Source organism: Hippopotamus amphibius, chromosome 12 (assembly GCF_030028045.1).
Source record: "Hippopotamus amphibius kiboko isolate mHipAmp2 chromosome 12, mHipAmp2.hap2, whole genome shotgun sequence".
NCBI lineage: Eukaryota > Metazoa > Chordata > Mammalia > Artiodactyla > Hippopotamidae > Hippopotamus > Hippopotamus amphibius.
The window spans coordinates 87,810,276-87,833,184 of record NC_080197.1 but is presented as its reverse complement, the minus strand read 5'-3'; the positions used below and the strand labels follow the sequence as shown (position 1 = coordinate 87,833,184).

The window sequence follows — 22,909 nt, the reverse complement described above, 5'->3', positions numbered from 1 at the left end:
CTCATATTAAACTTACATGGGTCCATTTGCTTATATTATGTATAGATGTATATACTTTGTCTATATTTAACAACTAAATAGCTACTAAACAGCATCTATTGCTGGAACATAAAAACAGTATTATCCCCTGTCATAAGATTTTAACTGATTATATAGGTCTTTCTTTTGTCAGACTGCTTCCAGGGCTATAAGTATTTGCTTTGAGTCTTTGATGTATTGGGAAAACCCTATGTTGCTATTTTAGTCTCCCATCTTTGCTACTTAATATCATGGCCATTTGCTACTGTTCTAACAGTCAGTAACATTTTTGATAGTTTCATTTTGTGGTTTAGGCACAGAACTTCACAAAGTGTTTTGTTCATTTAACCAGCTCTATAAGGAAAGACAAAAATAATAAATAGAAACAACTTACCAAGCATCAACTATTTTCAAACATTTGGCTTTTTATTTCTGTTCATTACATTGTTATAAATTTATATATGCCATTTCATGTTCTGTTTTTTTCACAGAGAGATGTATAAGGGAAAGAAAATGGGCTTTGATTTCCCACAGTGCTAATTTCAATTCTGACTTTGTCAGTTAATGGTGGTATGACTGTAGACTATTATCTTTCCCAAGCTTTGTTTATGAATGGAAAGCAGTATTAGCTTGGAATCATCTTTTTTGTTTGGAGTTGTTTGTTCATTTTAATATGTTTTTATTTGGAAATGTTTAAATCAGTGCAGTGAAACTGAACTTTAGAGACACTGGCTGTCACTAGTTTGGATGTCATTAGTTTATTATATAAGGGAGACATGGAAATTATTTACATGAAAGATTTTAGAACCTCTGTGGAATGGGCAGCTTCACCTGATGCCATTTCAATGGTGATTTGTTTCAGTCTACATACTTTCCAAGAATGTCACTATCTCTAAATAAGGAATAATCCTTGCCATCTAGAACTTCTTTAGTGCCTCCATATTCTGGGAGGAGAGCTTTATCTCCAACTTTCACGCTAGCTGGTTTCCTTTAGAGCCCCATCCAACAGCTACTACTGTTGCTTGCAATACTTTTCCTTGAGATTTTTCTGGAAGCATAATGCCTTCTTTGGTTACAGTTTCTCGGCTGCACTCCTTTCAACTAATACTTGGTCAAAGAGGGGAAGAAACTTTCTAAATGCCTGTCCTGCTTTGACTCGCCCCCGCTGCAGTTTGTACTCTGCTATCACATTCAGTTCCGTTAGTAAATTCTATCAGCTTTATCTTCAGAATATGCCCATTACTTTTTTTATTAGATTTTTTATTGTTGTATTTGACATACAATGCTATGTTAGTTTCAGCTGTACCACATAGTGATTTATTTATTTATTTATTATTTTTGGGGGGGTACACCAAGTTCAATCATCTGTTTTTACACACATATCCCCGTATTCCCTCCCTCCCTCGACTCCCCCATAGTGATTTTTTTAACATACAATAAACTGTATATATTTAAAGTGTACAGTTTGATATTTTTTTCTTATTCGTAATGTATATATGGCAATCCCCAAATCCCAATTCATCCCACCCCTCCCCCTCCCCCCTTTCCCCCCTTGTGTCCATATGTTTGTTCTCTATATCTGTGGCTCTATTTGTCTATGGCTTCTATTTTTATTAATTTGTTGGGCAAATATTTGTTGAGCGCCTACTGTGTACTGAGTACAGATACTTATGGAGGTACTCCTTTTGAGTGTTGGGTACATATAAAATGAAAAAAATATAGCCTTTCCTCATGGAGTTTATATTCTAAGAAGGAGAAAAAAATGAATATATCACAAAGACATATGAAATATAATGTCAGGAACTGATAGGAGCTATGAAGAAAAAGAAGTCTGGAAAAGAGATTGAAGTTACAGAGAGGTGCTATTTTAGACAGAGTGATCTGAGAAGGCCTCTCTGAGGAGGTAGTTATTTGAACAGACCTGAATGAAGTGACAGTGGGCATTTCAAACAAAGGGAACATCCGGTACAAAAGCTCTGAGGTTGAGGGTGTATTATTTTTTAGGCAACATCAATAAGGTCAACGAGACCAGAGCAGAGTAAGTGAGGGGGAGAGTGTTATGAAATGCGATCAGAGAAGTAGCCATGTAAATAGTCTAGATCATGTTAGGGTCTTTCATATTAGCCATGGAAAGACTGTGTTTTACTCTAAAAATCATGGGAAGCCATTACATAGTTTTAAGCAAAGATGTGACATAGTCTATCTTATCTTAAAAGGCTGCTGTGAGAATAAACCATAGGAGGTTAAGAGTGGAGTAAAGAATATGAGCTGGAAGGGAATGCAGTCATGCAGATAAAATGTGATAGTTGCTTGGACCAGGGTGAACCAGTCAGTAGGGGAGGTGGTAGAAAGTGGCGGGCTTTTGAAGGTGATGCTGACAGGATTTATTAATGCATTGGATGGAGGGTAAGAAAGAAAGAGAGACATAAATCATGGGTTTGGGCCCCGAGCAACACTGGTAAATAGTGAAGGAGGAGCAGGTATAGGGAAATGGAAGGAATCAAAAGTTTAGTTTTGGATGTTAAATTTGAGATTCAGTATAGAAATGATGATTAGGCAGAAGGCTAAAGTGCAGAGAAGTCATGTTGGAGATAAATTTAGGAGTCATCAGAATAGAAACTGGATGAAATCACCTAGGAAGAAAATATAGATTAAAAGAGGTCCAAGAACTAAATCCTAGAGCGCTTCAGCTTTTAAAAATTAGGAAGAGGATCCAGTAGTCAGAGTTGAGAAGGACCACATAGTGGTACAGAAAGAAAATCATGAAGAGTGTGATGTTCTGGAAACCAAATGAAGAAAGTGTTTCAAGCAGGAGAGTGATAACCATGTCAGTTTTTTCTGGGAATCTTGGTAAGATGAAGTCTGAGAACTGGCTAGTAAATTTCTCATTGTGGAGGTCACTGGTGACTTGGGCAAGAGTGTCTTCAGTGGAACAGTAGGGATGAATGAAGGCCTGACTGGGATGGGTTCAAGAGAGAATGCAAGGTAAGGAAGTGGAGAAAATGGAATAATAACCTCTTTCGAGGAATTTTGCTTTAAGAGAGTAAAGGGTTACTAGAGACTGTCATATAGAGTGAAGTGAGTCAGAAAGAGAAAAACAAATATTGTGTATTAACACATATATGTGGACTATAGAAAAATGGTACAAATCAACCGGTTTGCAAGGCAGAAATAGAGACAGATGTAGAAAACAAACATATGGACACCAAAGGGGAAAGCGGGGAGGGTTGGGGGGGGAAATGATTTGGGAGATTGGGATACCAAATTGTACACTCTAAATATATGCAGTTTATTGTAAAAAATAAAAAAATAAAAAGTAAAAAAAAAAGAAAAAAAGAGTAAAGCGTTATAGCTAGAATAGCTGGATAGGGATATTCACTAAAGGGAGATTTTTTTTTTTTTTTAATAGGGGAGATATGTTTGTTTGCTAACAAGAATAAACAAAAGAGAGGGAAAATTGATAATGTGGAGAAAAGAGGGGATAGTTTAAGGAACAAAGTTTTAGAGTAGTGAAATGGGAAGGGATCCAGTGTATCACTGAAGGGGTTAGCCCTGGAGAGAAAGGACCATACTAGTTCATCCATGGACATCGGAGGAAACCAGAGTATGTGAGTTTGAATTCAGGTTGGCAGTTACATTTGGTGATGGGAATGTGTGGAATTTCTCTTCTGATTGCTTATTTTCTCTCCTTTACCCAGTGAAATAAGAGAACAGGTAATTTATCCTCATTCTCCCCCTATTCCTTAATAAGAACAGAACCCTGATTTTGTTGAGAGCATCCATGTGACTAAGTTATGGGAAGTTATTAGTGGAAGTGTTTGGTGGGGTTTCTGAGATACGAGATTAACTGAGCTGTTATATGTCTTTGGCCCTTTCTCTTTGTCTTGCCTAGAATGTAGACATGCTGACTGGAGTTCTAGCAACCATCTATGATAATAAAGTGATCTTAAGCCATTGCTAAGGAGGGAGGAAGATAGAACCTAGGTCCCTGATGATATTGTGGAGCTGCCACACAAACCTTGAATTGCCTACCTCTGGACTTCTCAGTATGGGAAAAAATAATTTGTTTATGCCTCAGCGATTTTTTTCCTTTTTTTCCCCCTGCGTGCACTATTTGCAGTTGTTTGTAATTAATAACTGATGTGGTGGTGGGACCTTGTGGAATTTTTCTTCTGAATTTAGTTTTCTTTTCTTTTTTAAAAAATGAAACGAGGAGGGAAGAGGTCATTGGCTAAATGTGAGGATTGGGGAGAGATTGTTGGAGGTTTGAGCAGAGAAAATATATAAATTAGTCATCCCTGAGAGTGGGAGAGTAAATTAACTAGGGAAATAGAGTAGAATTTCCAGGTATTGTTGAAGGTATAGTAGGTTTTTTAGACATTTGTAGTTGTAAATATAAAATGAGATCAGTCATCCTGGTTATGTTTTACTCTAGTCAGGTTCAGCTTCTCAGGTGAGGTATGAAATAGGTGGAGAGTTGCATTTATCCAGAATCGGTATTTTGCTAAAATCACTAGGTCACCATTGTGAAACAGAAGACAACATAGACTAGAGTCACTGGGAAGATAACTGAATACCTGAATGGATTTTTAAAAGCATGCAATAAAAACAATAGACTTGAAAACAAAACTTAAACACATTTTTAAATAGATAAACATTTCCATGATTCAAAAATTGAAGAGATAAAAAGATATATCAAGAAGTTTTGCTCCTACCCTGCCAGGATGGTTAATTTCATGTGTCAGCTTGACTGGGCCACACAACACTAAGATAACTGGTTAAATGTTATTTCTGGGTGTGTCTGTGAGGGTGTTTCTGAAAGAGATTAGCATTTTGAATTGGTGGACTGAGTAAAGCAGATGGCCCTCCCTAATGTGAGTGGGCCAATCTGTTGAGGGCCTGAATAGAACAAAAAGACAGAGGATGGGTGGATTCACCCTCTGCCTGACTAGTGACTGAGCTGGGATCTCCTCTTGTCCTTTGTGCTCCTGATTCTCAGGCTTTGGATCTAAACAGGAATCTACATCATTAGCTCTCCAGACTTTGAACTACATCATTTGCTTTCCTGGGTCTCCAGCTTGCAAATGGACAGCAGAGTGAGACTTCTCAGCCTCTACAGGCAATACCTTATAAAATCTCTCTCTCTTTCTTTCCCCACCCTCATTCCCATCCCACTACCTGTTTTGTTTCTCTGGAGAATCCTCACTAATACATACCCATGTGCTCAATCATCCCATTCCTCTTCTCTGCCCCTTATTGATAAGCATTTGTATGTTTGTTGTGAATTCTTATGGTGTTTCTTTACGAAAATATAAATATCAATTGATCAATCTGTTTATTATTTAAAATTTTTTATTTATTTGTTTGTTCATTTATTTATTTAGGCTGTTCAGGGTCCTAGTTGTGGCACGCGGGATCTTCATTGGGGCAGGCGGGTTTTTTTTTTTTAGTTGCAGCAGCAAACATCTTAGTTGCGGCATGCATGTGGGATCTAGTTCCCTGACCAGGGATGGAACCTGGGTCCCCTGCATTGGGAGCATGGATTCTTACCCACTGGACCATCAGGGAAGTCCCTCAATCTGCTTTTTCTTATTTCATTCTTCTTACATACGAAAGGGTAGTAGCAAACTATAGTGCATGCTGTCCTGTAGCTTGCTTTTTTCACTTGTAAGTATATGCTGGATATCTTTTCATATCAACACCTGGGGAGTATCCTCGTTATTTTTATTTTTCATTTACAGAGTATTCTGTTATTATAGGTGTGTCATAACTTAGTAATATTTTGAAAGCAAGGCATTTATTTGCAAGAAGTAGGTTTTGTTAAGGCTTTGTGTGTTTGAAGGAGCTAGTAGAGCAGGACTTCACTTATATATATGCGTGCGCACACACACACACACATTTTTTTTTTTGGCTGCACTGTGTGGCATGCAGGATCCTAGTTCCCCGACCAGGGATCAAACCCACGCCCCCTGCATTGGAAGCGGTGTCTCAACCACTGGACCACCAGGGAAGTCCCAGGACTTCATGTTTAAAGTTCATGCCAGGATCCACAGAAATGTGAAGAATGCATGATGATGAAAAAAATCATTCTCTCTCCAAAAAGAAGTGAGAATTCAACCAACAGACAGGAAGTGGTGAATCTAAGGCAGAGTGATTAAGAGTTAGCTGCTTGTGGGTTCCTGAGACAAGATCCGCATTGTTATATTTTGCTCCACTGGGCCTTGGTCCTGGCAGTTGAGGTGAGGGTAGATTAGCTGGTTGAGTTGTTCTAAGCAAATAAAATTCGTGTTTTACTTTCTAGGGTATAGCCTGGAAGACTGCAAGACTCTTAAAGAAGTGCAACACCTAACATAGTGCCTGAGCAGTAACGTATCCATAGCTGAGGGATGTGCTTAGGCAGACTAAAAGCAACCTTACAAATTCCTTCCCCACACCCCACCATGAGAGCAAAGCAGCAGAGAGCTCTGAAGTACCCAATGGGATGTGGAAGTTCTGAGAAGGCTGGCAAACTGAAAGAGATGTGGAGCTGGAATAAAAAGAACTTAAGACTAGAGGGCAAGGCAGGGACCCTAGATATCAGCACAAGAAGGTGCACTAAAGACAGGTGGGGTGAACTACAACTCAGCAGAGGCCAGCAAGGACGGAAGACAGTACAGGGATCAGATTCCCTTCCTCCAATTCAAGAATAATAATACCCACGCCCCTCTAGGAACTTAAATAACCTTAGAGAGGATAAGAGAAGGAGAGGGTAGAAGAGTTTAAATAGTGATTTTGACTAACTATCTACTCAAATAAAACTATTCTAAACAGCAGGTAACTGATTTACGTTAAAAGTAGTATTTAAGTTGTTTTCAGTTGCTGGGGGTTTGTGAGATGATGAGTTTCTGTTATAGAAAAGGGAAATCCAAATGAACTAAAAAAAAGGAATTAATACTACTAATAGGCCTTTGGCAGAGATATGGGAGCATTTGGAAAATTTTATATGGAAAATCAAGCAAAAAATGAGGCAGTTATGAAGTTCTGGAAAATAAAAATTTGTGTGAGAAAGGAAGCATGATTATAGTGCACTGTTTGCTTCAGCAATGAGTAATACTTAAATAATCATGATAATATAAGCACTGGCTTATTTAAATTAAAACTTGTTGGTGAGATAGCCAGGAGGCAAAATGTGAGGAGTATAAAAGAACTAAGTTCTCAACTAATACGATGAAAAGTAAATAGGTAATGTCTAAAACTGATAAATCAAGACATAGCAGTGTAGACATATTATTTAGAAATAAGTAGGTTAATTCCAAGGGAAATGGTTAGATGAATTGGGGGTAATTGCCTCTGGTGAAAAGGTCTAGAGTAGAGGAGGAATGATATAGGAAAACCATTGTTTTAAAATAATAGTACTTGATTTGTGGTTTTTGTAAATTTTTTATAGAAATATAACACATATGTAATAACCTACATACAGAAAAGGGTACAACTCATAAAAGTACAGCTTCATAAATTAACCTAAACTGAACAAACCTGTGTAAATTAGTGTCCAGATCAAGAATATTTCATTTTTAAACTATGTACGTGTTTTTCGATAAATATTTAAAATTAATAATAAAGAGTTAAGATATCAGGAGAGATAAAAATGTTTTTTGATAATACTGTTTTTGAAAATACTACTAAAATCTGGAACAGTACTGTTTAATATGGTAACCTCTAGCTACATGTGGCTATTGAACACTTGAAATATGATTAGTCTGAGGAACTGAATATTTTATTTTTGTAACTTTTAATTTATTTAAAATTTTTTCAGTTTTTTTTCAATTTTTACTTTATATTGGAATATAGGTGATCTACAATATTGTGTTAGTTTCAGATGTACAGCCAAGTAATTCAGTTATACATATACATATATCTGTTGTTTTTTTAGATTCTTTTCCCATATAGGTTATTAGAGTATTGAGTAGAGTTCCCTGTGCCACACAGGAGGTCCTTGTTGATTATTTATTTTATATAGTAGTGTGTATATGTTAATCCCAACCTCTTAATTTATCCCTTCCTCCCTCCCACCTTTCCGCTTTGAAAACGATAAGTTTGTTGTTTGTTTTCTGTCTGTGTATGTTTCTGTTTTGTAAATAAGTTCATTTGTGTCATTTTTTTTTAGATTTCACGTATAAGTGATATGTACAGTGTTTGTCTTTTGCTGTCTGACTTATTTCACTTAGTATGATAATCTCTAGGTCCTTCCATGTTGCTGTAAATGGCATTGTTTCATTTTTTTTTATGGCTGAGCAATATTCTATTGTATGTATGTACCACATTTTCTTTATCCATCTGTCAATGGACATTTAGGTTGCTTCTAAGTCTTGGGTATTGTAAATAGTGCTGCAGTGAACACTGGGATGCATGTATCTTTTTGAATTATAGTTTTCTCTGGATGTATGCCCAGGAGTGGGATTGCTGGATCATATGGTAGCTCTGTTTTTAGCTTTTAAAGGAACCTCTATACTGTTCTCCATAGTGGCTATACCAGTTTACATTCCCACCAATACTATAAGAAGTTTACTTTTTCTCCACACCGTCTCCAGCATTTATTGTTTGTAGACTTTTTGATGGTGGCCATTCTGACCGGTGTGGGGTGATACCTCATTGTACTTTTGATTTGCATTTTTCTAATAATTAGCCATGTTGAGCATCTTTTCATGTGCTTCTTGGCCATCTGTATGTCTTCTTTGGAGAAATGTCTATTTAGATCTGCTCATCTTTTGGTTGGGTTGGTTTTTGTTTTTATTTGTTTATTTATTGATATTGAGCTGCATGAGATGGTTGTATATTTTGGAGATTAATCCCTGGTTGGTCACATTGTTTGCAAATATTTTATTCCATTCTGTGGGCTGTCTTTTCATTTTGCTTATGGTTTCCTTTGCTGTGCAAAAGCTTTTAAGTTTGATTAGGTCCTATTTGTTTATTTTTGTTTTTATTTTCATTATTCTAGGAGGTAGACCCAAAAAGATATTGATACAATTTATGTCAAAGAGTGTTCTGCCTATGTTTTCCTCTAAGAGTTTTATAATATCCACCTTACATTTAGGTCTTTAATCCATTTTGAGTTTATTTTTGTGTGTGGTGTTAAAGAATGTTGTAATTTCATTCTTTTACATGTAGCTGTCCAGTTTTCCCAGCACCATTTATTAAAGAAACTGTCTTTTCTCCATTGTATGTTTTAATTAATTTAAATAGTCATGTGTAGTGGCTACCGTATTGGACAGTGCACGTCTAGAGACTTGAGTATTTAAATTTCTATAGAGAGAAGAAAGGAAATCTCAGCTTCCTCACGTTAAATGAGAACTGGTGACAAGGCATTTTGAAGGTAATGAAAATAAAGTACCAGTAATAACTAAAGAGGATTAAAGAGAAGATTTTAAGAAGAGATTAACCATGATCTGAATTTATGTATATGAACTATAGTCTATAAGAAAGGAGTACAGATTCAGAAAATAATTTAAAAATTGAGAAAGCAAATAATTCTTATGGTAGTTACAAAGGAAATCTCTCTCTCTCTCTTTTTTTTTTTTTTTTTTTGGCCAAACAGCATGGCATGTGGTATCTTAGTTCCCAACCAGGGATCAAACCCATGCCCTCTGCAGTGGACCCATGGAGCCCTAACCACTGGACTGCCAGGGAATTCCCACAAAGGAAATACTTACTAGGCTGATATTTACCCTGTGAAAAGAAAATGGAACTCTCAATATTGATTGGTAAGAATTGTGGTGGTTAGGGACTTCCCTGGTGGTCCAGTGGTAAAGAATCCTCCTTCCAATGCAGGGGATGCAGGTTTGATCCCTGGTCAGGGAACTAGGATCTCACATGCTGTGGGGCAACTAAACCCGCCTGCCACAACTACTGAGCTTTCATGTCTCAACTAGAGAGCTTGTGTGCTGCCACAACTAGAGAAGAGAAAACCTGCACACCACAACTAGAGAGAAGCCCACACACCGCAATGAAGAGCCTACATGCCTCAACGAAATCAAGCGTGCGGTAGCTAAGACCCAACCCAACCAAAAACAAGTAAATAAAATAAATAAATAACAACAACAAAAAAGATTTGTGGTGATTAAAAAAACTTCCTCTGCTTTTCTATATTTAGCAAAATTTCTTTAATCCAAATGCATTACTTTTATAATTATAATTAATGTTAATAAAAGGTCAATATAAAGTAAAATGATGGATTAAGACTCATTTAAGAGAAAGAAGTATTTATTTTTGCCCTTTACCTACTTTGTAAAAAAAAAACACAAAAAACAGCTTTATTGAGAAAATTTATGTTCCATAAAATCCACATCTTTAAAGTATACAATTCAGTGTTTTCTTTAGCATATTCATAGAGTTGTGCAACCATCACTCTACTTTCAGAACAAGAAACTTTAGTACCTGTTAACAGTCACTTCTCATTTGCCCCTCCCCCCAGACCCTGGCAAGCACTAATTTACTTTCTGTTTCCCTGGATTTGCCTATTCTGGACATTTCATATAAACAGAATCATATAATATGTGGCTTCTTTTACTTAGCATGTTTTTAAGGTTTATCTATGTTGTAGCCTGTATCAGTACTTCATTGCTTTTTATTGTCAAATAATGTTACATTGTATGGATATACATTTTCTTTATCCATTCATCTCAACTGTCATTTGGGTTATTTGTACTTTTTGGCTATCATGACTTATGCTGTTATGAACATTTGTGTACATTTTTGTGTGTGTGGTTGTATGTTTTTATCTCTCTTGGCTATATATCTGAGAGTGGAATTTCTGAGTCATATGGTAATTCTACACTTAACATTTAGAGAAACTGTTAAACTGTTTTTCAAAGTGGTTGTACCATTTTACAATCCCACCAGCAAGGTATAAGTGTTCCAGTTTTTCCACATCCTTACTTACATTTGATATTTTCTGTCTTTTTTATTATGGCCATCTGGATGTGAGGTGCTATCTCTTTGTATTTTGATTTGCATTTCCCTGATGCCTAATGGTGTTGACATCTTTTCGGGTGTTTATTGGCCGTTTGTACATCTTCTTTGGAGAAATGTTTATTCAAATCCTTTGCCCATTTTTGAGTTTTTATTTTTATTGTTGAGTTGTAGTATTTCTTTATATATTTTGGATACAATCCTTTCTCTGATATGTGATTTACAAATATTTCCTCCTATACTACGGGTTTTCTCTTTACTTTTTGATGCTGTCTTTTGAAACACAAGAGGTTTTAATTTTAATGAAATCAAGTTTATCTTTTTTTTCTTTTGTTGCTTGTGCTTTTGGTGTCATATCTAAGAAGCTATTACCTAATCCAAGATCATATTTACTCCTATGTTTTCTTCTAAGAGTTTTGTAGTTTTAGCTCTTACATTTACATCTTTGATCCATTTTGAGTTAATTTTTATATGGTATGAAGTAGGAGTCTGTATTAGTTTCCTATGGCCGCCATGAAAAAGTATCACAAACTGGGTTACTTAAAACAGCAGAAATTTATTCTTTGATCGGTCTGTAGTCTTGAAGTCTGAAATCAAGGTGTTGGCCAGGTTGGTTCCTTCTGGAGGCCCCGAGGGAGAATCTGTTCCATGCTTCTCTCCTGGCCTCTGGTGGTTGCTGACAATCCTTAGAATTCTTTGGACACATCACTGCAGTTTCTGCCTCCATCACTACATGGCATTCTCCCTATGTGTCTGTCTTTTCACATGGCCTTCTTATACGGACAGCAATCATCAGATTTAGGACCTGCTCTGATCCAGGAATAATTAATTTCATCTGCAAAGACCCAATTTCCAAATAAGGTTACATTCCGAGATTATGGGTGGACATGAATTTGGGGGGACACAATACAGGGTCCAACTTCATTCCCTTGTATGTGGATATTCAGTTGCCCCAGCACTGTTTTCAGAAAAGCATGTACTTTGGGGTACCTTGTTACAGCCTGGCAAGGATGAAAGTCTAGGCTCCCCACTCAGCCTATTGGCATGGGGGGTGGTAGGGCCACAGATTTTTCTGTGGTATTTGGCTGGAGAAGAGTAGTTATTATCTAAAAGTTTTGTTTTGCTAGAGTGCCCCTTTCCTGGTCCTTTGGCTAGGAAGAACAGGCTTTTGTTGTTGTTGTTACTTGGCCTGTACCCTTTGACTAGCATTTCTGAGTTGTCACTCTCTTCAGCTCCAAGAAAAGCCAGGCAGAAAGAAAGCCCAGAGAACTCATCACCATATTGTTCCTTGGGCATCAAGGTCCCTAGCCAGTCTGCTTTGGCTCCACCTTTCAGAGTCTTCTGTTTGTTTTATATATAATGTCCAGAGTCCATAGTTGCACTTAATGGGAGGAATTAGGGAAATGTGTCTACTTTACTTTACTTTTCCAGTACATTGAATTTATAAATCAGATTTAGATGGAATTTACATCTTTGTAATTTGATACTTCCAAATCATAAATGTGATATATCTCTCAGTATATTAATCATAATATCTTCAAAATATCTCCAATAAAGCTTTAGAATTTGGGGGGAATTCCCTGGCAGTCCAGTGGTTAGGACTCTGTGCCCTCACTGCTAAGGGCCCAGGGTTCCATCCCTGGTCCAAGAACTCAAATCCCACAAGCTGTGTATGGCTCAGCCAAAAAACAACAAAGCAAAACAAAACAAAACAGAAAACACAAAAACTTTGAATTTTTCCTGTAGATGCCTTGTTCATTTTTGGGGTTAGGTTTAATCATAGGTACTTACATTTTGATATTATTGTAAGTGGCATCTTTGAAATTTTTCATTTTCTATGTTTGTTGTGAGTGTATAGCAATACAATTGATTTTTTTAAAACATTTTATTTATTTACTTATTTACTTGTTTACTTACTTACTTACCTACTTTCTTTTGGCTGTATTGGGTCTTCGTTGCTGCTCGCACACTTTCTCTAGTTGTGGCGAGCAAGGGCTGCTCTTTGTTGTGGTGCACAGGCTTCTCATTGTGGTGGCTTCTCTTGTTGCAGAGCATGGGCTCTAGGTGTGCAGGCTTCAGTAGTTGCGGCACTCGGGTTCAGTAGTTGTGGCTCGAGGGCTCTGGAGCGCAGGCTTGATAGTTGTGGTGCATGGGCTTAGTTGCTCTGTGGCATGTGGGATCTTCCCTCCCCAGGGCTTGAACCTGTGTCCCCTGCATTGGCAGGCAGATTGTTAACCACTGAGCCACCAAGGAAGTCCAATTGATTGTTTTTTTTTTTTTTTTCATAAATAACACCTGGCAGTTTATTAACCAATGGCATACACTGCACAACAAACTACCTCACATCTTTCAGAAAGAAAAATTGCTAAATTTGCAAAGACATCATCCACTGAATTTGGACACAATTAAAATGTGATTTAAATACTTCTTTAGGGAGGGGACACACACTTCTACTCAATGAAGAGAAACATTTGCAGAGTCCAGGCCTTTTATTTTCTTTACACCCATCATGCCATGAACTCGTAGGGAATGGGCTCCAGCAGCTCAGGCTCCTTTCCATTAGTTCTCACGAAGTGTGCTTCTCTGCGTGGAGCAGGCTGGCGCTTCAGCTGAACCCAAGTACCCTTCTCTTTGGCTTCCTTCTTTTTCTGATCATTTTCCTTCACCCATTTCAGGAAGCTATCTCGGCTCTTAGAGTGCTTAATATGCTCGATATGCACATTAATTCTCTTGGCAAGAATCTTGCCCTTAACTTGTTTGTTTACAATGATGCCAACAGCATGCTGGGTAACATTGTAGACTCTTCCAATTTTGCCATGGTAACATTTGTGGGGCATTCCTTTTTGTACAGTGCCCATTCCCTTGATATCTACAATATCACCTTTCTTGTAGATTCGCATGTATGTGGCCAAAGGAACAACTCCATGTTTTCTAAAAGGCCTAGAGAACATGTAGCGGGTGCCCCTCCTCTTCCCTTTTGTGTTGGTCATTTTGGCGAATTACTGGAAGATGGCGGTTCTGGCCGAAAAGCCCAGTTGATTTTTATATATTGATTTTGTACCTAGCAACAACCTTGCTAAACTCTTAAATTCTAATAGCTTATGTGAACATTTTGGGGGGAACTTTTACATTACATAAGCATTCTGTAAGTTTTTTTCTGACACCAAATACATGGCATTTTCCACATCAATTCTTTTTTTTTTTTTTTCCTTTCTTCCACTCTTTCAGATTCTTTTCCCGTATAGGCCATTACAGAGTATTGAGTAGAGTTCCCTGTGTGATACAGTAGGTCCTTATTAGTTATCTATTTTATATATAGTAGTGTGTATATCCATATCAATTCTCTAATTCTCTGACACCAACTGGGAGTTCAACTATTCAATTCTAACACCAACTATAAGGAGTTCATGCAGACCTCACTGGTTAAGGACTCAGTCACACAAGACTACCCTTAACTTAGGTGTCGGTCACAAGTCCCAGTTTGCCATCTGTACTTCTGACCCACAGACTATTAATTCAGGCATTTCCATGACCCCTTTTCTCAGGTTCAATAACTTGATAGAAGGATTCATGGAACTCAGGAAAACACTTTACTTATATTTGCCAGTTTATTAGAAAGGATACAACTCAGAAAGAGCCAGAGGAAGAGATACCTAGGGCAGGGTGTAGGGGGAGATATGCCCTTTCCTGGTACACCACTCTCCCAGCACTTTGATGTATTCACCGGCCCAGAAACTCTCTAAACTCTTTCATTTAGTTTTTATGGAGATTTTATTATGTAGGCATGATTGATTAAATCATTGTCCATTGGTGATTGAACTCAACAGCCAGTCCTTCTCCTCTCCCTGGAGGTGGCGTGTGACTGAGAAAGTTTCAGCTTTCTAATCTTGGTTTGGTCTTTCAATGTACCAACCCCCACCCTAAAGTTATCTATCACCACTATTCTCCACTCCCCCCCCCCCCGCCCCCCGCCACCTGTAATCTTATTAGCATACAAAAGACATTTTTCTTACTCAGGATATTCTAAGCACTTTAGGGGCTCTGTGCCAGGAAATGGGAGACAAAGACCAAATACTTAGTTTTTATTATACCACAACCATTTAATTTGAATTTGCATTTATTCTTTTGCATTCCTTATTCCTTGTATTTGCTTTTCTTGATTTACTCGCTGGGATATTCATTAGGGTGATGAAAGAAGTGGTGATAATGAGTATGCCTCCCTTGTTCCTGCCCTCAGAGGGAATGGTTTTAATATTTCAACTTTAAGTGTGATGTTTGCTATAGTTTTCCTTATAGATGTCTTTTATCAGATTAAGATTTCCTTAGTTTGATGAAAGTTTTATCATGAATGAATGTTGAAGTTTAGCAAATGCTTTTTCTGCATCTATTGATAGCCTCTGATTTTTCTCTTTTACTCAGTTACTGTGGCACGTTATACCAATTTGTTTCCTAAAGTTAAAATGACCTTGAATTGCTGTGATAAGTCAAACTAGGTCACAGTGTATCATAGTTGAGAATATATTACTAGATTCAGTTAGCTAATTTTTTTTTTTTTAGTTAGCTAATATTTTAATGGACATTTACATCAATGTTTATGTGTGAAATTGGTCTGTAATTTTCCTTTCTCGTGTATTTTTTTTTCTTTCAAATTTTGATATAGGGGTTTGATAGATTCGTAAAGGAATGTGCCATCTCTTTCTACTCTTTGGAAGAATTGGTATAATATTGGAATTTTTTCCCTTGAAATTTGGTGCAACTTGCTAGTAGAGCAGTCTGAGCCTGGACAGTGCTGGTGGTATTGTTATGGGAAGAATTTTTTTAAACTTCTAATCTGTTTCTTTAGTGGTTATGTGATTATTCAGATTTTTAGTTTTTTCTTGAATTTTTTTTCAGTTTATCTTTACATACAAATCTATTGGAATTAAATTCTTCATAATATCCTAGTTTATCTTTTAATGTGTATGACTTTCATGGTGACAGCTCTTTTTCATTCATGATAATAGTTATTTGCACCAACTCTGTTTTTTTTTAAACTAGTTTTATCAGAGGTTTATCAACTGTATTATTATTTACAAGGGATCAACTTTTGGCTTTACTGATATTCTTTATGCAGGTTTGTTTTCTATCTTATAAATTTTGCTCTTATGTTGATTGTTTTCTTCTAATTTCTTATTTCTTTTTTTGTTTTCTTTTTTTGTATTTTAAGGTAAGTACTTACTCTTTAACATTTAGCTTTTATTCTTTTCTGATACACATATTTAAGACAATTCTTGGGAATTCCCCAGTGGTTAGGACTCTGTGCTCTCATTGCCGAAGGCCTGGGTTCAATCCCTGGTCAGGGAACGAGAAAGAAAAAAAGAAGAAGCAAAAAAAGAGACCATAATTCCTTGTGTACTTGTACAAAAGAAAAACAACAGAAACCTATATTCTACAATCGTGGAGTACAATATCCTCTATGTATCCATTAGGTTAAATTTGTTCATCATAATATTCAAATGTTTTACTTCACTATTTTTTTGTATGCTTATTATTGAAATGTGTTTGTGGTAATTTGTTATGGCAGCTCTAGGAAACTAATACAATCAGTTGAGTTTTTTACCTCTGCAGTTTCCATTTTATTCTACTTCTAATCTGCTTGGTCATCTTTTATTGTTTCCTATTTCTCACAGATATTTCCAAGCTTGTCTTTATTTAAAAAAATATATTATGCAGGGTTGTTTTATAATCTAGATCTGATAATTCCAATATCCAGTGCCTTTGCTCACTTGTTTCTATTCTATGCTGTTTATACTGTTTGATGCCTTATTTCTTTATATTGCATAGCTTTTTTTTTAAACTAAGAAAACTCATTTTTCTTGGGAAATTATATTTTGAGGGGAAATTCTTTGATGCCTAAAATACGGATTTGCTTTTTCTTCTGCTAGATGCGTGGGGGCACTACCAGTGTAGGAAGACTTTAAACTGAGGGCTTTAGAGTTTTTGGAACACCCAAGTTGTGTGACTAGAGTTGCAAATTCATGGAAGAACTGATTATTCTGGCCCTTTCTCAGGTATTCCTTTTGGTTTGTTACACTGAAGGTTTAACCCTTCAGAGTGCCAACTTTTTATCACTTGAAGATGGATGATGGCAGGGACTTCCTTGCTGGTGCAGTGGTTAAGAATCTGCCTGCCAATTCAGGGGACACAGGTTCGATCCCTGGTCTGGGAAGATCCCACATGCTGTGGAGCAACTAAGCCTGTGTGCCACAGCTACTGAACCTGCGCTCTAGAGCCTCCTAGCCACAACTGCTGAAGCCCATGCGCCTAGAGCTCGTGCTCCACAACAACAGAAGCCACCACTATGAGAAGCCCATGCACCACAACGAAGAGTAGCCCCCACTCTCCACAACTAGAGAAAGCCCACACATAGCAATGAAGACCCACTGCAGCCAATGAAGAAATAAATTTATTTTTTTTAAAAAGGATGATGGCAGATATCAAATTTCTGTGTTTTAAGATTCTGTTAGGTGTAGCAGAATAGTATAAGTTTTACTTTACCATGTCAAAATTTACAGTATGCTTAAAATTACATTCTTTTATTTATTTATTTATTTTATTGGCTGTGTTGGGTTTTCGCTGCTGCACATGGGCTTTCTCTAGTTGCAGCAAGTGGGAGCTACTCTTCATTGTGGTGTGTGGGTTTCTCATTGCAGGGGCCTCTCTTGTTGCAGAGCATGGGCTCTAGGCACGTAGGCTTCAGTAGCTGTGGCACATGGGCTCAATAGTTGTGACGCACGGGCTTAGTTGCTCTGTGGCATGTGGTATCTTCTTGGGGCCGGGATCAAACCTGTGTCCCCTGCTTGGCAGGCAGATTCTTACCCACTGTGCCACCTAGGAAGTCCCAAAATTACATTTTTTTAACCACTTAAACAACTTGAAAAATTTTAGGTATTTCAAAAATGTGAACACCACCAATTTAGAGAAATGGTCACACAATTGTTTAAGAAGACATATATACCCGTCTAATCTCATGGGCTTTAAATATTATCTATATACTGGTGAATACCAAATTTATATCTCCCACCCAGACTTTTCCCCTATTCCCTGAAGCACATATCCAGCTGTCCACTCAATAGGCATCCTAAATTTATCATGTCCAAAACAGAATTCTTGAATTCTACCCTCTGCCTATGCAATACTCATGTGCACACAGCCTGCTCCTTTCCTATCCTAGTGTTATCGATCTAAGTACGTTACCTCTGTTCACTTAGTTGCTCAGGAGTTATTCTTAATTCCTCTTTTTTAAATATGTTTTTATCGGGACCACCAGAGAAGTCCCTATATATTTAGTTTTGAAAAGATATTAAATGAATGAATGGATGGATATAGTATCACTCCTGTGCTTCAGTTTTTCCCTTTATTTGGGAAGATTACATTGTGCATAATGTGAGGACTGGTTCCTTCTCACTTTGTTAGGTTTTGAGATACCAACCCAGGTTCTCAATCATAACCCTCAGGACTTCAAAAGACTATAGGGTCTCCATTCCCTAACTTTTAACGGGAAGCCTGCCCAGTGAAAATTTAAAGGACAGACAGCAAATTATTTTTTTGACTTTTAGAGTTTAGATTAACTTTGTAGATTTTATTTTTGCCTTCCAAACTAATGAAAATGCCCTTAGGCCACTTTTCTTGCCTGTAATATAAACATTTGGTCCCACAGAAAATATTATAAAGCAATTTCATCTTGTGAAAAGGAATTACAGTAAAACCTTGGATTGCGAGTAACTTGTTCTGCTAGTGTTCCGCAAGATGAGCAAATATTTCTAATAAATTTTAACTTGATAAACGAGCAATGTCTTGCAATACCAGTAGTACATGATGCCAAGCGTTATACGATCACAACTGAGCCAAATGGAGCTGACCACCGATGAACTGATGGATCTGCATCTCAGCAACAGCAAGATCATGGAGGAGATCTCGTTTGCAGAGGAGGAGAAAAAGGCAGAGGAATCCCTCACTTCAAATGAGATTAGGGAGGTGTGTAAAATGTGGGAAACAGTGCAAAATTTTGTAGAAAAGCACCACCCAAATAAGGCTGTAGCAGTGCGAGCAATGAATCTGTATAACGACAATGCAATGTCACATTTCTGCAAAATCCTCAAAAGGAGGCAAAAGCAAGTATCATTGGATAGGTTCCTTGTTAAAGTTGCACGAAAAGAAAAAGATTTCATTGAACCAATAGATAGCAGTGGTTCTGTTAGTGATAGTGATAGTCGTCCTACACAATAACCCTCCTCTCTCTTGTCTCCCTCACACCAGCCACGAAGATTTTAAAAGGTAATTTGTTTATTTTTCTTTATATTTTGTATTTTCTTTATTATTTTATATTACTGTATCGTAATCATTTTTATATGACTATTTTGGGGTTGTGGAATGAATCATCTGAGTTTCCATTATTTCTTATGGGGAAATTCGCTTTGATATACAAGTGCTTTGGATTACAAGCATGTTTCCGGAATGAATTATGCTCACAAACCAAGGATTTACTGTACTTGTCATTTTGGCGCAATCCAGGGTTCAACAACTAATTCTCGTGTGCTGTCAAATAACACTCAATTCTGCATGATAGAGAAAACAAGGAATTTTTAAACAAATAAATAAATTTATTTATTTATTTTTAGGCTGCATTGGGTCTTTGTTGCTGCCTGCAGGCTTTCTCTAGATATGGCAAGCAGGGGCTACTCTTTGTTTTGGTGCGTGCCCTTCTCATTGTGGTGGCATTTCAGTGGCTTCTCTTGTGGAGCACGGGCTCTAGGTGCGCAGGGCTTCAGTAGTTGTGGTACGAGGGCTTAGTTACTACAAGGCATGTGAGATCTTCCCAGACCAGGGATGGAACCCATTGCCCCTGCATTGGCAGGGGGATTCTTAACCACTGCACACCAGGGAAGTCTCAGAATTTTTTTTGAAGAGTAAAAATATCAATCACATTATCAAACATAGTTGCACATAGGTACTGTCCTTAGTAACTTAGAAAGAATAGCAATTATGTTGGGTCAGTAGTAAAAAAAAATGCTGATTTTACCTCTGGTGTTTTTGAAGAGAGGACAAGCTGTAAAAATGAATGAGAAACTGGTAATTTTGAAATATTCACTTAATTTAAATTGACATTAATGAAAATTTAAAACAATATATTTTATAGATGAAGGAAGAGAATTGATGTTTAGTCCTACAATAGTTTTTTAGGGGGAATTATCTAAGTAAGGCTTTTCTTTAAGATTAATGAAATCTATATCTCACTGACTATACTAACTTCAGTACTCCTAAAAAGTATAAATTGGGAGATATAAAATATGTAAGTTATGAAGACTGTTGACATATTTTCAACCAACCAAAATATGATTCTGTAGGGGAGGCAGACAGATATTCTGCTTCTGTATATATTAGGAAGAAAATTATGCTGTGTTTAAATTCCCCATCTGACAGAACTTCAAGTTCAGAATGTTAAATAAGGATTCTTTAAAAGTTAACTCTCTCTCTCAAATTAGAACATACCTTGTCCCTTTTAACACTTTCTGCAGAAGGTGTCTTAATGCTGTTCTCTACTGCAGCTGCAGAATAAAATGTTCTACTTAATAATAAACCCGGGACTTCCCTGGTGGTGCAGTGGGTAAGAATCCTCCTGCCAATGCATGGACATGGGTTCGAGCCCTAGTCCAGGAAGATCCCACGTGCGTGGGAGCAACTAAGCCCATGCACCACAACTACTGAGCCTGTGCTGTAGAGCCCATGTACCACAACTACTTAAGCCTACGTGCCTAGAGCCCGTGCTCTGCAACAAGAGAAGCCACCGCACTGAAGAGCCCGTGCACTACAACAAAGAGTAGCCAGCACTCACCGCAGCTAGAGAAAGCCCACGCACAGCAATGAAGACCCAACACAGCCAATAAAATAAATAAATAAATAAATAAATAAACCCAAGTAGGGAAAAATCCATGCATCTTATCACAGATGTCAAAAGCCATCCCAGTGGAACGAGCATATTGGATCCCTGATGAGTATAGAGAATATGTTGTGCAGCACCATAGTGTTCCTGCAGGGAAATTAAGACCATGCAGAAATAATCCTCGCCTACCATCATGGGATAGAGATTTGGTGGTCCTGAAATGAGATAGGGGTAAGCATAAAATTTAAATTGAGGACCCGCTAATAATCAAAAAGTTTTTGAGTTTCCATATGACAAATAAATTTCAAATTCGGGGAAAAGAACTGAGAGACTTTAATTATAATTAATACTTTTGTCTAACAATGGATAATATTGCAGTTAAAATCATCAAATAATTATAAAACATTATTGAAAGAAATTAAAGATGAATTAAATTAATGGAAAGATGTTTAAGGATTGGAAGACTTACTATTGTTAAGATGGCAATATTCCCCAAATTGATATACAGATACAGTACAATCCTTGTCAAAATCCCCAACTGCCTTCTTTGCAGAAATTAACAAACTGATCCTAAAATTTATATGAAAATTCAAGGGACCTAGAATAGCCAAATAATCTTGAAAAAGAAGAACAAAGTTAGAGACCTCATATTCCCTGATTTCAGAACTTTCTACAAAGCTATAATAATCAAGACTGTGTGATGCTCACATAAGTATAGATATATGGAATAGAATTGAGAGTCCAGAAATAAACTTATATACTTATAGTCAATTAATTTTTGACAAGATGTCGAGATAATTCAATGAGGAAAGAATAGTCTTTTCAACATATAGTGCTGGGACAACTGGATATCCATATGTAAGGGAATAAAGTTAGATTCCTTCCTCACACATACACAAACACGGATCCGTGCATTAACTCAAATGGATCATAGACCTAGTATAATAGATAAAACTATAAAACTCTTAGAAGAAAATATAGATGTAAATCTTAGTGATGTTGGGTCAAAGCCTTCTTTGATATGATACCCAAAGCACAGGCAACAAAAGAAAAATAGATAAATTGGACCTCATCAAAATTAAAAACTTCTGTGTTTCAAAGGACTCTATCAAGAAATATTATGGGAACTTCCCTGGTGGCCCAGTGGTGAAGGCTCCATGCTCCCACTGCAGGGGGCACAGTTTTGATCCTTGGTTGGGGAACTAAGATCCCACATGCCGTGTGCCAAAAAAAAAAAAAAAAAAAGGTATGTAATATCCATTTTATTCATTCTCACAGAACGGGTGAAAATATTTGTGAATTACAAGATATTCATATCTAGAACACGTAAAGAAGTCCTACAACTCAATAATAAAAGACAAATAATCCAATTAAAAAATAGGCAAACAATCTGAATATACATTTCTCCAAAGAAGATATACAAATGGCCAATAAGTACACGAAAAGATGCTCAGCATCATTAACCATCAGGGAAGCATAAATCAAAATCCCAATGAGATACCACTTCATACCCACTAGGATAGCTACAATCAAAAACAAAGATAATAAGCCTTAGTGAGAGTGTAGAAAAATTGGAACTCTCATACACTACTGGTAGGAATGAAAATGGTGCAACCACTTTGGAAAATAGTTGGGCAGTTCCACAAAATATTAAGCATAGAGTTATCTCTAAACCAGAAATTCCACTTCTAGGATTATATCCAAGAGAAATGAAAACATATGGCCACACAGAAACTCATACACAAATGTTCATAGCAGCTGTAGGGGAGGAGAAAGTTTTTTTCTATTTACCCTTGTAAGTTCTTGGCTGGAGTTCTATAACAAAAGACAGATTAATAAGGGAAAAACAAATAGAAGTTTATTAACACATATCTTGTATATACATGGGAGAAACTCAGGAATAGAAATTTAAAGATTTGGTTAAAAGTTGGGTTTATATAGCATCTTAGCAAAGGAACAAATTTTTAAAGAAATGACGGGAGCAAAAAAAAAAAGACCTTGAGTCCTGCTTTTAGGCAAATG

At 37.0% G+C, this 22,909-nt stretch overlaps 1 protein-coding gene and 1 pseudogene across 1 annotated transcript; both read right to left on the bottom strand.

The window, feature by feature from the left end:
• Positions 1-876: 876 nt before the first annotated feature.
• Positions 877-5,238, bottom strand: LOC130834091 (10 kDa heat shock protein, mitochondrial-like; annotated as a pseudogene).
• Positions 5,239-13,431: 8,193 nt separating this feature from the next.
• LOC130834151 (60S ribosomal protein L21-like) lies at positions 13,432-13,991 on the bottom strand. The gene has a single exon (XM_057704248.1). The coding sequence runs from the start codon at positions 13,953-13,955 to the stop codon at positions 13,473-13,475; it is 483 nt and encodes a 160-aa protein (XP_057560231.1). The 5' UTR covers positions 13,956-13,991; the 3' UTR covers positions 13,432-13,472.
• Between the last annotated feature and the right edge of the window lie 8,918 nt (positions 13,992-22,909).

What these genes read in the sequence shown, in the direction of transcription:
- LOC130834151 (XM_057704248.1), bottom strand. Translation starts at nt 13,955, where the DNA reads ATGACCAACACAAAAGGGAAGAGGAGGGGCACCCGCTACATGTTCTCT.